The sequence below is a fragment of the Phalacrocorax aristotelis genome, chromosome 1, assembly GCF_949628215.1.
Source record: "Phalacrocorax aristotelis chromosome 1, bGulAri2.1, whole genome shotgun sequence".
Lineage (NCBI taxonomy): Eukaryota > Metazoa > Chordata > Aves > Suliformes > Phalacrocoracidae > Phalacrocorax > Phalacrocorax aristotelis.
This window is the reverse complement of record NC_134276.1, coordinates 149,045,084-149,061,436: the sequence shown is the minus strand read 5'-3', so window position 1 is coordinate 149,061,436 and position 16,353 is coordinate 149,045,084. Positions and strand designations below refer to the sequence as shown.

Here is a 16,353-nt window from a genome sequence, read left to right as displayed (position 1 = left end):
TTAATGGCTTCTCTATAAAAGTGTTTTTCAGTTAGGTGAAAACCTCTCCTAGACAAAACGTTATAATTTTTGTCTTTTTATAAGCTGTATCAGTTGGATTTTTATTTTTCTTTTCAAGGAAATATTGGCTTTATGGCTGTGTTGGGAAATTCTATGAAGGTAACAAATTTCTAGTGCAAAGTCTAGTAAAAAAGGATTCTGCCTGCTAAAAGGTGGGGGGATATCCATGAAGCTGAGCAGTTGTTCTTCCTTTTATCAGGAAAACAGGAATGAATAGGTTAGAAACTTAATTATTTTTTATTTCTGCACCTATCTCCCTCTTTTACATTGACACAGGCAAAGAAAAGGTTAAGCTCTGCAGGCCCTTTTAGAAATCTGTGCATGGCAGATGGGATTTGCTGTTGTATCTCAGCATTCCCTTTGTGATTCTTCCGGGAAAAACAAACTTTCTCAAAATAAAATGTAGTTCAAATGTCCCTGGAGACACCCTGACCTAAGGCCAAAAGACATACAGAGATGGAGATGGAATAGCAGGAAATCAGCCTTGCTCAGAACTGTCCTGCTTCATGACTTGGGTCACATCATCAATAACATGAGAATGGTTTTCTAAAAATATTTTTGTTGTGTTTTAATTTGCTTTACTTCCTGTGGGAGACAGGCCTTAGTGGCAACATGTAGGTTTGAGTTTCCACTCCTTTTTTAATTTTTCTGTTATTCTTCTATTATTTCCCAAATGTGGGAAGAAGCCTGTTTAATAGCCTTTTATCAGCTTGAGTAGAAGGCTCGGGTTGGCAACATCAGCAGAGGCTCTAGTGTTCATTGGGTTGTTAGGTATGAATTAAGGCTCTTGGCCTATTTTCTAACAAACTGCCCCCACATTGTTTGGCTTTGTTTGGAACTTTCTTCTTGTTCTACATGAAATATCAGATACTAGTTAGGAAGCATATGACTTGGCTAACATTCGGTGGTGAGGATTGAGAATTAAATAGGGTAGTGGAGGCTAAAGAAAAATCTTATTTTTGTCTTGTTTGTCTACATCAGTCACTAAGAGAAATACAGAATAAAACCCCATTTTATGGCTTCCCCTTCCCATCTCCCCTCCCACCTGCCTTCCTCCCCATTCTCATACAAGACTGCAAAGGTCCTAAATATGATGTAACATGTTTTTTTCACATTGTTCTGACATTTTTGGCTCCCACAAACCACTTCTTTCCTTTTCCTCCTTGTCTGAAAGCTGGCAACCAACTTCATTTCTTAGCACCAAAGAGGTGCTTACGAAACTCTTCCTCCGCCCAGCATCTCAATGCTAATTTCCCAATGTCGACAGTAGGGAAGGAACACAGATTCCCAGAATCCATTGAAAACAGAGGAGTTTGGGAGGTGGAGGAAAATAAGGAGAATTACTGCCAGTTTATTGTTTGCGATTTTGGATTATGCAGAACCAGTAGGGGAAGTCCTGTAAACCGCATGAGAATAAAATAAGCTAGAAACTTCAAATGTTCTGCTTTGTAAGGAGGACAAAATAGTCATCTGAGGTCGTGAAACAAAAAAAATTAAGACTAGATTCTACCTTTGGCTTTTATTGGTTGAAAGCTGAGAGTAGTAGTGGTTAGTTTCCTTGAGGCTATCTTCACTGAAGTCACTGAGGAATAACCTTTCGTCTGTGCTGATATAAAACACAGTGACTATTTATTAAGAGAATCTTGGTAAATGCTATGTTCTTAGTTGTCTTAATTCTGAGGGCTGAGTATCTGCCCTTTGCCAGGGATGTAATTATGTCTATTAGAAGTGACCTCGTGCAACATCTCTGGGCCTCAAGTTTGCAGGTCTGGGTGGGTTGGCAACACAGACATCAGAGACCAAGAGGGAAAAAAAAATTAGTAAGGTTCCTGTGGGATGTTTGCTATAGAGGCTACAAACTTGCAATGAAGCAGGAAAGCCTTAAAATAGCCAGGGATTTCTCATGGCCTGTGCAGGATAAATGCACTGGATCCTTAGAAATACTTAGTGCCATAGAGAGGCTCGTGAAACATTTTGGGTTGTCAGTACCTCTGCAAACTCTATCAGAGGTATTTCAGGTAGGACACCCAAAATCATAGCTCACACCCCAGGCATTGGTCCTTGCTTTGTTTTTGAATGGGCTAAATGAAGTTTCAAATAAAGCTTGCAAAGTTTTCTCACAATGCTTTGGTTACTTGTATATGTATTTTTCATTAAAAAAGCATGAGCTGCTTTAATTAAACATCACTACCTGATGCGAGCCCTTATTCGTGACCACTTACATTAACTAGATGCTTATGGTGGAAGGTGATCATGTGGTTCTACCTCCCTGGTTTAAGTAGTCCCACTGCAAAAACACATTCAGGAACAGAACCTGAAGCAGAAAAGGATTGTGATAAGGTGACATTAGGGAAATATATATTATGTACTTGTAACTCTAGGTTAGAAAATCAGGCATGAGAATGTACTGGGGGTACCTATGTTCACAGATTTCTGGGGCAATTTTTTTTTTCTTTAGCTTTGCTTTGTGATGGTACACTCCTGCATAGAAAACACTTTCTAAAACCAAGTGACGCATTGCAAAGTAAGTTCCAGGTCCTACTACTTCAGTGTTGAACTTGCACATATGAAGTACAGCAGCTGAATTCACATAATAGCATCAGTTTGGTTATGCTGTATTGCCATACTTTTTTCATTGACACAATTCCTAAATCATGCATGCTGAATTTCATCCAATTTGGTAAGATCATGTGGGGGCAGAGGTCTCTGTGTTAGTAGATTCTACTGTGATACTGAAATCACAGGTAGTTCAGCTCTGTCCTACAGCTTGTTTTATATGGTTAACTCCGTCTAGATGAGGCATCTATCTGAATAAAGAGCACCTTTGCAGGATTGGGTGTGATTCACTGGATTGCAATTTTATATGATATTTGTTCTTCATGTTGTCACCTCTAATCTGATAATCTCTGACAGTTATTGTTATTGTTGGAATGCTTGATTTGTACCGTTTTGTTGTATTATACTCTGCAACACTCTGGTTGAATTAATGACCTTATTGAAATCCAGCTTTTCTAAATGCCATCAGAACAGAGCAGAAAGTTTTTTTAAAAAAATTCATTCATACATTCCCTTTCTGTCTCTTGTGAATAGCACACTGATACCTCTTCGGCACCTATCTCCTTGTCTGCGGTAATATTAAACACACTCAGGGAGCAGACATTTGTCTAAACACCGGTGCGGTAATTGTTTAATTAGGCGATACTATCTGACTGTTGAAAGTATGCAATTCACCTATGCAAATTCTCTGAGGAATTTTTTGGAGGGGTATTCTTTCTTTCTGTCTCATATATTACAGCCGGTCAGGAAACTTCTGGTTTTCTCCTGTGGAGAGTTGCCATTAATAAATAATTTCCAGTTCCTTAACCAGAAGTCATAATTTCCCTGGAAAATGTCAGCAAAAGATCTGAAGACCCTTTCTGTTCATACAGGCTGGGAGAGTTCAAGTGACAAGTGTTACAGATGAGATAGGAACTTTTAACTTTTTTGGTTTTTAAAACACTGTTGAAACACTAAGATTCTCTCCCTTCTCTTGTCTCCTGTTTTCTCCAAAGCAAGTAATTTATTCTGTCCTCAAAGGTGCTTGTCTTTCTAGAGTGTTTATAAAAAATACTTGCCTTTGAAAGCAAAGCGTTAACATAACATAATTGTTTTGCTATGAGTTTTTTTATATGTAAATTTATCTCATTTAAAATCAACAGAGAGGAATTAGTTATGGTTTTCCATTGCTTTGTTTTCTGTATGATGTATAGTGTGCTTTTGGAAGTGTTTCCTCTGTACCAAAACTGCAGAGCAGAGGTGTGAAACTGTAAGTTTACAGTTAGTTTACCACACAGATGGTGATGAGATATGACACCTTTTGCTGAAGTTACATGAGATGTTAAATATTTCAAGCTCAGTTACTGAATTATCTTAAAAATGGAGGTGGCCTGAGTTCTCAGGCAGGGTTGTGCAGGTGATGTGCACACAAGCACACAAGAAACTCCTTCCTCACTGGCAGCAGATGGGTGCGGTGCTCCTTGTAATATCCTAGCCTATGAACTCCTAATGAAAATGTTGTGGGCCTGTCGTAGTTTGCAAAGAGCAAAAGGTCTTATAAAGCGATATCTTTGAGTGCCAGGCTCTCATGTCGCTGGTGAGTGCATGGCAGCAGGTGGCTCTGGCAAGGAAGGCAAACCCGTGGTGCATCACCTTCCCTCTCATTTCTTTCCCAGCCGCTCCAGTTTGAAAGGGACCACAAACGCTGAGGAAGCAAAGCCAGGGTCTCAGGCTGAGGTTGGAAAGCGGCTAGAAGATCAGCGTCGTCGCCGAGGCGAGAATGAGGAGTTTGAGAAGCTGAAGGAGAAGCAGCAGGAGGCCGCAGCAGAACTGGATGAACTGAAGAAAAGGCGGGAGGAGCGCCGAAAAATCCTGGAGGAGGAGGAGCAGAAGAAGAAGCAGGAGGAGGCTGAGAGAAAAGCCAGAGAGGAGGTAAGTGTAAGATATGAAGTATTGGACTCTTGTTTTATTCCCTTGTTGTTACTACTTTACTTCTACTGGCCTTGCATTACTTGGTAACTCTCTGCTGCAGTGTCTGCACAGACACTTTTAGGCAAAGAAGTTGGTGGGGCTGGAAGTGGATGGGTCTGTATTTAACAAAAGGGCAGAATGAGGCCATGGGAAACTGGCTCATAGGTGAGGAAGGTGCATGCAACAAGGAAGGCAAGACGAAACCCAAGCTTACAGGCCAAAGTGTGCTTCTCCTCCTTGGATCTGGTATTGCTCTGTGGGGAACTGCTGCTGTGACTTTGCTTAAAATTGCACCCTTTATCTGGGCCCTCTGGGTTGTGTGCTCTTCTGAGCATCATTGTTTCTTCGTGTCTGTCAGGAGATGGTCTGTCCCAACAGACTTTGATTTTAAATATACAACCCAGCATTAAAAATCACCCCATTTTCTAACCTTCAGATTTAACTGCAAGTATGCCATATTTGATACCAAGTGACGATATCGCATAGATGCTCTAGGATGGACCTGATGTAAAACATACAGACATCCTGGGTAGAAAGAAACGTGACATCTCTAGCCTCAGGAAAGACAGGGCTCTAATAATGTCTCCATGAGTCAGGATTTAATCTGTGATAGTTGCAAATTTCTTATCTTCTTGTGGATGCAAATTGTTGGGGGCAATGTCATAGCCACAGAGTTCTTAATTTACTTGGGATGTCATTTTGACATTACACAAATTGAATTATAAAGTGCATGTCAAAATTTGTCTGCTGCAGATGAGCTGGAATGCTACTGTTATATATAGTTACAATGGACTAGATCTCATTAGGTTTATATTCTTGTCTATTTAAATATTGAGTACCCAAGCACATCTGTTTGCTTGTACTTTCTCTGCCAAAGGAATCTATAAATAGGATTTCCAAATCTCTGGTGCATCATTTAGGAATCCTAGTTGTTTGGAAAACAGATGGTAGATGAATAATAATAGTGTTTGGCAGCTGAATGCCAATTGCTTTGATATACTAAGCTCTTTACAGTAAAACTCAATAGATGTTGAGATTGCACAGTACCTTGCTGGTCAGACCCTGATGACCAGTGTTCACAACGGTGCTTTGAGGGCTTTTGGTTTGACTTGTAGCTTATGAAGTAAAAATTCATGTTATCTGTTTGGAGGGAAAACTGTAAACATTTAATCTTCACTTTTTTGGGCACCTATTGATTTTTCCTTGTGAAGTATTAACCTTGCATGACAAGTGCCAGAATCAATGGACAGAAGAACAGCATAAAGATGATACATGACAATACAGAGGAAATGAATTTCAGTATTTTTCATGGAATAGCTGTGTTCCTTGCCTTTCTTCCTTAACACTGTGATGGATTAGCAGCAATACGTTGCTATATTTCACATAGGTCACTGAACTTTTTTGACTGGCGTGAAAATCTGTTCTTAGAAAATTTGGTAAATGTTTGCAGGACTGTAAAGCCCTGTAATGGTGATGTAGTTTCTGAAAGAGTAAGTGACCATTCATATTTTTTTAAGGAGGAGAAGAGGAGGATGAAGGAAGAAATTGAAAGGAGAAGGGCTGAAGCTGCTGAGAAACGTCAAAAGATGCCGGAAGATGGGGTATCTGAAGAAAAGAAGCCATTTAAATGTTTCAGTCCTAAAGGTTCATCTCTCAAGGTAACCTTCCCACTAACATCTATTTAGTATATAAAAAGTAATGGGGGTTGCAGTCCAAACCAACAGCCAAACACTAAAGCAGAGTGGAAATACTTGAAATCAGACCTGGGACAATGCTCTGAAACCAACATCCACCTGAAACCTTTAGCTGAAAGACTTCATTCATTGGGATGATTGAAAATTAGGAATCCTTTCTAAAAATAGAGTCTAGACTGGGAGTTACCTGTTCTTGTTGATTAAAAATGTCCAAAAATGATCTTCACCTTCAAAAGAAAATTATTTTGGGAACTTAGAGCTGTATTACTGTGATGATTTTCAGTGTTAATTTATTATAGGAGTGCTTTGTGGACTGGTGTAGACAAAGATCATAAATGCTCTCTCTCCTTCCACATCCACAATTACTTTCTTCCTTGCCAGATTACTTTGTCTTTAAGCATATTCAGCCTAATCATCATTAACTGAAACTGGCCCATATGGGAGTTCTAGCTTATGTTTAATCTCCCTAAAAATAACATCTAGAAGTACTGGGCTGGATTTAATTTTCTTACATAACAGGAAAAAAAAAAACATTCTGTTGCTGCAGGAATTTCTAAGTGTTCTTCTGTGGCCTATATTATATTGGCAGTCAGATAAATCAATTAAATGGCCTTTCAGCATGGAAGAGGAATCCTGGCCCCTCTGAAATTATTGGGAACTTTGTTTTGGTATGCAGTCCAGTTGCTTTCTCAGCTCAAGCCCAAACTGTAGATCTATTAATTGTTTTCAAATTTTCAAATTTTTTTCTTTTCTCATTTTGTGTCATTCATCATTTAAGAATCAAAAATGTTTGTCAAAAAAGGCCCCTTAGTGGGCACTACGAGAGAAAAGAACTAGGCAGGAGGTTACCAGGTAGGAGCTCATTGGACCATGAAGTGGTCTATGGCTCCATGGGATTAAGAACTGTATGTGTTGAGTGACAAAAGCATTTGGTCAAAATTACATTTCTGCTCACAGAGAGCTATACTTGGAAGCAATCTGGAACTTCATGCCTATACCGTTTTGGCACCAGTTCTAGCAAATGCAGTGTCCAAACACTTTTGTTTGACTTCTCAGACACATCTGAACCTGAAATACAAGGACAGAATACATACAGCTGTAAATGAAGATTGCCAAGCTTCACAACTTGCTCCTATTAGATAAACCTGGTCTTGCCATTTCGGTTGCAAAAGACCATGTCAGTTACACACACTATAAATGTACAGCTTCTTCCCAGTCCTCATGGGAGGGCTTCTTTTTCTTCTTTCTGTTTATTGAGATGCCTTTTATGACATGCTTTTGGAGCTTTAGTTCACAGATGACTCAGAAGAGAGGAAATTATACTTGAAAACACATAATAGAAAGATATACATCATAATTTTGGGGAGAGTGGGAAAAAACACTGGATTTGGCAGGAGGTTAATAGCCTTCAGAGAACTTTTGGACTGATGCTACACTATTCTACTAAATGTATTTTTAGAGGAAAGCTGGAATTTTCCAAATGTCATTAAGCATCCAAGATCCAATATTTTTATGATGATAATTGCTGCTGGTTTTTATGGCTTGTTAGGTAGAAGTTGTTTGTTACAAAAACTGATATATGCAACTTTCTACACCTTTTATTCTCCTTCTCTGTTTTTCTCTCTAAGAAACTGGTGATAATGTACATATTACAGTCCAGTGTCTGTGGGTGGCCAGAGTGGATATGTAATACTGTTGAACTTCATACCCTACACTGTTTCTTGGCCTTCTGTGGTCAACAGCTGAGGAGAAAATAATCTCATTTTAATACCCTGATGTCGAATTTGATGTCAAACTCCAGTTTTTAGAAGACAGCATATTTTGTTACCTTTCATTTGGACAGACTTCTCAGGCTGGTCTAACCTGGTTGACACACAGCTTTCTCATTGCTTGTTATACACTGCCCAAGTTATCTTTTGACTTGTAAAGCATCTGGCACATACTTTATTCCTTGATTAATGTATCATCCGGTTAGTTGTGTCATGAGTCATGTGAGAACCCTAAATGCACAATTGTGGGTGGGCGGCTGGAATTAATAATGAAAAAAAGGAGGCTCGGTACTAAAATACTGTATGATAATGACACATGTGCATATTCAGACTTCTCCTAGATTACAGTCTGGGAAAGCATATTTTTCACCTTCCTTGTCCTACCTGATGTGATAAGTTTTTGGGAAGAAAAAGAAGTTCCTGGGAGTGACTTAGATGAGGGAAGTAGGGCATGCTGTTTACCAAGTGGACTACAAGAACAAAGGAAAGAAGGGAGATAAACTGAAAAGGAGCATGGCACATTACCATCTTATAGATACTGCATTTATCCATTGGGCAGGGCATGGACTAGCATGACATGCAGACTCAGAATTGAGAGACTACGATGTGCAACTCTTCTCCATGTATTGCATGGTTCTTGGATGCACATATATAAACGTAAATATACAAACAGACATAATATACGCACATCTTATATTGAGAAAGGACTACTGTGATTATCTAGTCTGACCTCTAACATATCACAGCCTACACAGTGTTGACAACCCCTGTTGTTTTAACTGTTAAATTACTCTTATTAAACCCTGAAACCTGAGACACTACTTCATCAGAACTGCAGCACGGACTCCTCCCAGCCACCAGGGCTAGCCCTTTCCGAGGGGACATTGAAGAGGATGCATGCAAAGTAAATGCAGGCCAAGTTCATCACTAGCTCAGGGACGGAAGCAGCTTGGATTTCTCAGGGCTGGTGGAGTCCTGGTGAGCAGTAGCAGTACCAAATCTCTGTTCAGCCTCTGCCCTTTTTCTTGTGTGTGTGGGTTTTTTGTTTTGTTTTTTTTTTTTAAATAAGGACAAAGACTGGAACAACCTCGGCTGCTCTCCCATCCCACTCTAGCTCATGCTTTCCCTAGTTTAGTTCACACAAATGGTGCTGCAGTAGAAGAACGAGATTTCCTGCATAATCTTTATTCATTTTCTGTTTTAGACAAGTTCATTGCTCATGTTTACTTTGGGAAGGAGTGTTATTGACTTCGTGTATAACCGTTCTCTAGATTAATCAGGAGAGAACAGGATATTTCAGTACTAAGGCTCCTCTTGGGGGTGAGCTCCACCAGTACAGAAATGCAAAAACTGTTAGGCATTGAGGGGAGGAAGCAATGGCAGGAGGCTGGGAGCCTGGGATATCTCCTGTCTTTGCAGAAAATGTCTCCTGGAAAGCATGGGCTGATGTGGCAGCCTGCGCTTTCTGCAAGGCAATGCTGACAGCTAAGTCAGAAGATAGGACTTTTCAGGACTTGAGATTTTTTTTTTAATTTCCTTAAAGACCTGTATTGTCCTATCTCATTATTGCTCTCAATACCTGATAGCTGGAGCAGTGACTGGAAAGAATTAGATTCCACACAATTAGTTCTTCCTAGATGAGCTACTTTTGCAGCAGAGGGAAGACAGAGTGGTAAGAACAGGATTTGTGACATTTGTTTTTCCCCTATCTTTGGTGCTGATGGCAGCACTCTAGCCTGGCAGGTAAACTGGAGTAAATTGACACACTCTGCAAGGTGCTGCTGACAGCAGGAAAAAGCCTAACTGCTTAATGAAGCAAAAGAGTACATGAGCCACTCAGGGAGGATAAGGAGAAGCCACTTTACTCCCAGGGACTACCACTCAAAATGGATTTCCACTAGGTTCTTCCACCTGTTGAATAAGAGACAAAATTATAATACAGAGACTTCTGTTTTCTGCATACATTTCTTATTCCCCTTCCTCCTTGACCCATTTTTTGAGAAGAGTTTTTCTAGATATCAGTTTATGATACTTTCCGTCACATAATATCTAATAGAGAGGTTAAAATTCCTAAGAACCATTTAATACCTTTTTGTGAAACTAGTTCTACTGGGAATATCTAGATGTTTTTTATTTCCCAAGACATTGGCTCAAATTGTGTGTTAACTCATGCCTCTTCCATTCTGTTTCTGTTCTTGAAGAATGTACAGGAAGAAGACAATGCACTTTGACACCCACACTTTAACTGCATTTTTAATAGGCAAGATATTTCTTGCACAATCAGAGAACAGAACATGTCTATATAACATTGAATGTGGATAAAAGCATACCTATATCTCTGTATAACATCTTGCTTAATTTATTCCTTGCCACGTGTATGTGATCCTGTGGAGTAAGGCCCTAATCAGGTGTGAGACGCTGCATGGTTTTGACTTATGTCCATTGATTTTGTTTAATCTGATTTTACCAGCAGAAGGGTGGGTGTCCATCTAAGCACTTGTCTAATCTAAGCTGCTTTGGTAGTTAATAGAGAGAGCGAAAGCCACCCTCAGTGGACAAACAGTCCCTCCTTTCCTAGGGTGAGGTGAGGTCCTCTGCCTCTCCACTGACTATAGAGGGAACCAAAATGAGTAATTTTGACTACATGCTTAACTTTTCAAGCAACTGAGGTTAGGTGGGGGAGATGCAGCCTGAGATCCTATGTTCTTTCTCTCTGGTCATAATTTGGAGTATGTGTGTGTCCTGTGTCAGAGGCTTTGGAAAGTATTCCATGGTGACAAAACATAGTCCAAGCTATTTAATGATATCCTGTTAAAATGAATGCAGCAAAAAGATTATTCTGATTTCCTGGTCTCAAATTGAGGAAATATTTTGCATTTTGTGCTAACTACCTTGCTTTGCCTATTTCTTTTACAGATCTATTTTGTAATACTCTTTACTGTATGTGTCAAACGTTTTAAATTCTTTGCATGGAGTTTGTGTGGTGTGCAGTGGATAAATGGCCTTTAGATGTTGCTGTGCAGTCTAAATGTATTTGACATCTGTGTTGAATACACATGTGTATACAGGTGTGTTTACTCTAAGTGTATTCAATGTATGCTTCTGTACCATGCATGGTTTTTTGAAGATGACTCTCTAGAACAAATTCTCATATAAATGTGCAGAAAATGTGTTATCCATCCACACAAGGCACCTGCTTCCTTGGGAGGAGGATCAGTGTTCAGCTCTGAGGGTCGCTTCCTAACTCTGCTTTCCTGTTTAACTTATTTTCTGGTTTGCTTCCTCACTCTCCTGTTCTGAACAATCCCCGATTTATTCCTGATACCGCAGCAGGTGCTTTGAGAACCACTGTTTCCAGCGGGTAAAGAATGACCCCATGACTTTTTACTACAGCCCCAAGAATATGTGTCTGTCTTCTCTCCAACCTATCCCCCTCTTACACCAGTGACTCCTGCTGTGTAGAAACATCTCTCCTTCCTGAACACAGGAAGACTATAAAGAGTACTGTTAGCATCTTTTCAGATCTGTCCCTTTTGTAAGGTTTCTCTGTGGATTCTCTGTTCTGACTTAGAAGATGCTGCAAATTAATTATTAGATGGTTGCCTTGGGTCCTGGTTCTTTGAGATAGTCCATATAGTTCATCTTTGCTGCCAGCCAGGGTTTCACTGATTGATGCAGCCATGGAATCGCCTGTTCATGCAGAGCATGGGAGAAACCAGCGTCTCTTGTTGGTATAACCCGTAGTTTTGATGCATTGCTGGTTAGGACCCAGAAATGAGCGTAGTGGGAAGCTTTTCCTACGGTACCATAGTTGAGGACAGGTGACATATTTTAAGTTACCGTCGTAGATCTGTTTAGTCACTTTTAACCAAACACTTTACTTGCTCGTTTTCTGGCAATGCCGGCTGTATTTCCGCTCTGTGAAACAGTTGTAAACTGTGAAGGCTGGCAGAGAAAGAGCCGGAGCGCTGGACCCGTGTGGGTGTGCATGGCTCTTCAGCTCCTGCCTGGTCCGTTGCTGCCGCCCTGTGACAACAGTGCGTTGAAACAGCTGGTACACTTCCGAGCAAAGCCCATCACTCCACTCAGGACTCTATTTAGATCATATATTGGCAACTAAAACTGTTAATGTAAATTACTCTGTAAATTGTATATACTTTTTTACAGGTGCCTTTGAGCTGGATCGATGCTAGCTGGAGTGTCTCCAGTGAGCTTGTTTGGCAAATTCTGCACTGAAGTGAACTGCCTGAGTTTTTGCTTGTATGGGCTGGAGAAAGAAAACATGTGTGCCCTTTAATGGGACTGCTGTGGGATTTAGTATTCTGGTACAGCCTGGATACTAAAGGCACCAAGGAGAACCATTAAAAGAAATGCTGTCACTGCCTTAGTTTGGAGGCACGAATGCCACAGCAGTCACTGCTAAAGAAACTTGAAAATGGACAACCCATACTAGGACTGGGGAATCCACAAGAATCCAGCCAGGCTGATTAACAGTCATTTCTATCCCCTGGAGCTGCTTGTGTATATTTTACTCTTAAGTGAAACCGTAGCGCCTGGGACAAGACGTGGAAAAATGCAATGTGGAAGAGTCGTGAGGAAGTTGATTAAAGTATTTCTCGACCCAGAATGTAAATAGACCTCCCCATTGTGAACTGTTTTAAATCTTTATTCAGGGATGGAGGTTTTTTGTTTTCAAATTATTGAGAGATTTGGCATAATTCTTATGAGACCTTCATGATTCTTTTTCCCTGGAAACTACAATATTTTCCCACACACAGAGTAGAAAATAACGATGAAATGTAAGATACCAGTTTGTATAATAGTAGCTGTTAAATATTGACTCAGTAATGGCCCTGCTGAACATGAGCAGAGTACAGTCTGACTGGTTTTTTGGAGCTCAAATTAAATTGTCAGTGTCCTGCAAAAACATGCATGAGCTGAGCTCCAAATCCGGCCTAGTCTGATGTCTCAACTCAGAAAAAACTTTATTAAATTTGCTGTCTGTCTCAAGAGATGCATACTTGCTCTTATGTGGGATATATGAGGAAATTTGACATATATTTTGTGAATATCAACCCCTTTCATGAGATAAACTTCTTCCCTTTTCTCCTTTCTGTATTGGTGATTTATTATCTTGTTACAAATGAGACACTGAAGAAATACGCAGGATGCAAACATTGATGCAGAAAATATATCCACCCTTATGAATCTGTAGCATAATAGGCTCCTAACTATAAAACCTCTGTGTGTGTGTCTGGTGATTTCTGTTGGAATGCATCTCTTTCAGATTGACTTTTGATGTTTAAAATGACATTTTAGCCTCGCCTCATTCATGCTACCTTTTTATTAACTTTAAACTTATAGCTCTTGTTTCTCTCTTTTCTAGATAGAGGAGCGAGCAGAATTTTTGAACAAATCCGCTCAGAAGAGGTAAAGCCATAAAACAGTAGGTTCAGTCAAATCAGCAATGTTTAATTGGAGGGAAGAATAATTTCCTTATCTCTTTTTTTCTACTTCCTACAGTGGTATGAAACCCACTCACACGACAGCAGTTGTCTCAAAGATTGACAGTAGACTTGAGCAATACACTAGTGCAATTGAGGTAAGTTAATTCGAGGTAATGGTGGCTGTAGTTACTAATGGCTTTGGGGACTTCAATCAGCCTATGTTTTACTGTTCAAGAATTGCAGGGATTTTTGGTCACAAACTTTTAAAATGTGACTTCAAGAACAAAATGCTTGAGGCACACCTATAACCAACATCTAGATACACATCTGAAGAAAACCTGAAATTCATGTCTTCCCTTTCATGCTACAATTTACTGTGCCTGCTTTGTAAGCTTGGAGTACATCTTGAAGGACTCGGCACCTCCTGAGTGACAGATGCATCCTCTTCGTGGCTGATGAGAGTACTATCAGCAGAGAGCTGACAGTCATCCTGAGCAAAGCTGAATTAGCAGCTTATTTAGGAGAGCAAGGGACTGCTGGCTGCCATTGCAGTGTGAAATTCCTTGGCAAAGAAAGACACTTCAGTGAACTAGTGAGTTTAAGTAGTGACAAACGAAAAACAGAATCAAAATAAAACGCCAAACCTGACCCCAGGTGATTTTGACAAGTAGTGGCTAATAATGTGCCTTGAAGCCAGAATTGAGGGCTTTTCTGTTTCATAGTCCAAGGTAAAAATAGGTGTTTGGGGTTTTTTTTTGTTTTGGGGTTTTTTAGCTGTTTTTATAAATCAGTGAGTACTAGACAATGGGAAAGCTACTGGTTGATATAGCGGGCCAAGTGGACTGGGTTGGTAAGTGTAATGGGAATAGAACAGTATAAAAAGGGATATTTTCTTGATAGCTGTGATTAAGGTCTAGCACTTCTTCATTTCCTGCTGGATGTTTATCTCCTCTTGTTCACATGTGGAGCGTGAGCATGGTAGTCCATTAAGGTATTAATCAGTTAGGCTTTATTATCCTTTAACTTAAAGGAAACTTTAGTAATTAAAGATCAATTAACGAAGACTGCTGTCCATTTTACCTTTCTGCTAGGAAGCCTACCAGTGTTGGAGAGTTTTATACTGTGTGTCAGTTCCTGGCAGAAAAAAGCACATGTATGACAGTGCTGAAGGCTCAGGCTTGCCTCCAGCACCTCAGTCAAGCTGAAGGTAGCTCAGGCCCCTCTATTAGAATGTCAGCATGAATGTCAGCATGGCACCCAATAGTCCCCGTACCATGAAAGTAGGACCATATAGCTTCTGTCCTCCCATGTCACTCTGTGCCTTTTATAAATGAGACATAACCACCCTAGAGCAACCAAGGGCTTTAATTTGACACTGGGGTTTGATATTAAACTCCTTAAACAGAGGGGAAAGTTTGGAGCTACAGCTCTGTATGTCACAGGAAATTTATGTAATAGTGAAGTCAGGGTTTGCCAGCCCATAAACAATGCACCAGCCCACCCACCAGCTTCTATTAGGTTCTCCAGTATTTTCAGTAGGGCTGTGCTGAGGTCCTGAGCCTTTATGCACCATTTAGATATTAAAAAGCATAGCTCTACGGAAGGGGCTGGCAGTGCAGCTTCACAGCTATATACAGCTTCCATCCAATCTGAAATTATTTCTTTGCTGAGTTTCTGGTTTTTCTAAAAGTTGCCAAATCTGACTTGCTTTACAACTAGAGAGGCAAAGCCTCAGCTCATACAGGTTCTTATTCTCCTCAAATCTGTGTTATGTAACGTGTACAAGATTTTTGAAAAGAAGCAACAGGAGGAGTTTGGTCCACTGTTTTTTGTAACCATGCAAAAGACACACTGCCAGAAAAAAAAACAAACAACCAATCCCCCAACTCTCCACTCTTTAAAAAAACCACCTCATTCCAAATATACTGTAATTGCTGAAATTTACCCCTGGAATCCTGAGTTGTGAGGTTAAGCTGTCTGGGGCAGATGGAGCAGAGTCTGATGCTGAATGACAGAGCAGCCTTTCTACCCTGCCTCTGCATATGAATTTCTTCAGCTCTGTCCCTGAAAGAGCCATGCTTAGAGGATGCAGGTGCTGATACTTGAAAGAGGACAAATGAAAGCCTTGAGGCAGTTTTGTGCAGACCTGTGGTTTGCCATGAGCTTTGGAAATATAACAAAGGCAGAAATCTAAGTGACTGCAGTTTTCATAGCCAGTCATGTCAAGGGTGCAACTGCAAATCAAAAGGGGGGGAGAGTCCCAGTGGCATCTCTTGAGCTGGGTACTCCTTTCTGTCTTTGCATGATCATCTCTAGAAACACTTAAAACTGCTGCATTTCCCAGCACTGCCCCAGTGTCAAACAGCCCCACAACACCAGCTCTTAATGCCAAACACCAACTGGCCTCAATTCTTCTGCAGGGCACAAAGGCTGCAAAACCAGCTAAGCCAGCGGCCTCCGACCTTCCTGTTCCAGCTGAGGGTGTCCGTAATATCAAGAGCATGTGGGAGAAAGGGAACGTTTTTTCATCACCCTCTGGGACAGGAACACCGAATAAGGTATGTGTTTAATTTTACATAGTGATTATAAAGAATTATGTTATTGACCTGACCTTGCCGTTCATGTTCCTGTGCGTAAGCCTGGCTGCTCCTGTTGACATCAATGATGAAGAATATCCCAGAGGATCCTGAGGTCCTCAGGAACCCACAAAGTTGTGTGGCTGCAATATTGAGTGTAACGGAAGAATTTAGTGACATACTGAGCTAAGTTATGAGACATTCCAGAGCCACATCAGATATCTTAGACAAATATATCTGGGTAGTTCAAGCGGAGTACAAAGAAATTCTTTGTGTTGGGAAAAATTCTTTTTGGGGTAGA

At 40.4% G+C, this 16,353-nt stretch overlaps 1 protein-coding gene across 16 annotated transcripts in view; it reads left to right on the top strand.

Moving 5' to 3' along the window:
- Positions 1–16,353, top strand: part of CALD1 (caldesmon 1) — a 209,596-nt gene that overhangs the window by 186,449 nt on the left and 6,794 nt on the right. For all 16 annotated transcript variants that reach the window (XM_075115396.1, XM_075115367.1, XM_075115301.1 and 13 more), the window contains 5 exons: positions 4,272–4,527; positions 6,084–6,224; positions 13,416–13,459; positions 13,553–13,631; positions 15,897–16,034. In XM_075115396.1, the coding sequence (XP_074971497.1) occupies positions 4,272–4,527; positions 6,084–6,224; positions 13,416–13,459; positions 13,553–13,631; positions 15,897–16,034 (658 nt within the window). The remainder of the gene's footprint in view (positions 1–4,271; positions 4,528–6,083; positions 6,225–13,415; positions 13,460–13,552; positions 13,632–15,896; positions 16,035–16,353) is intronic.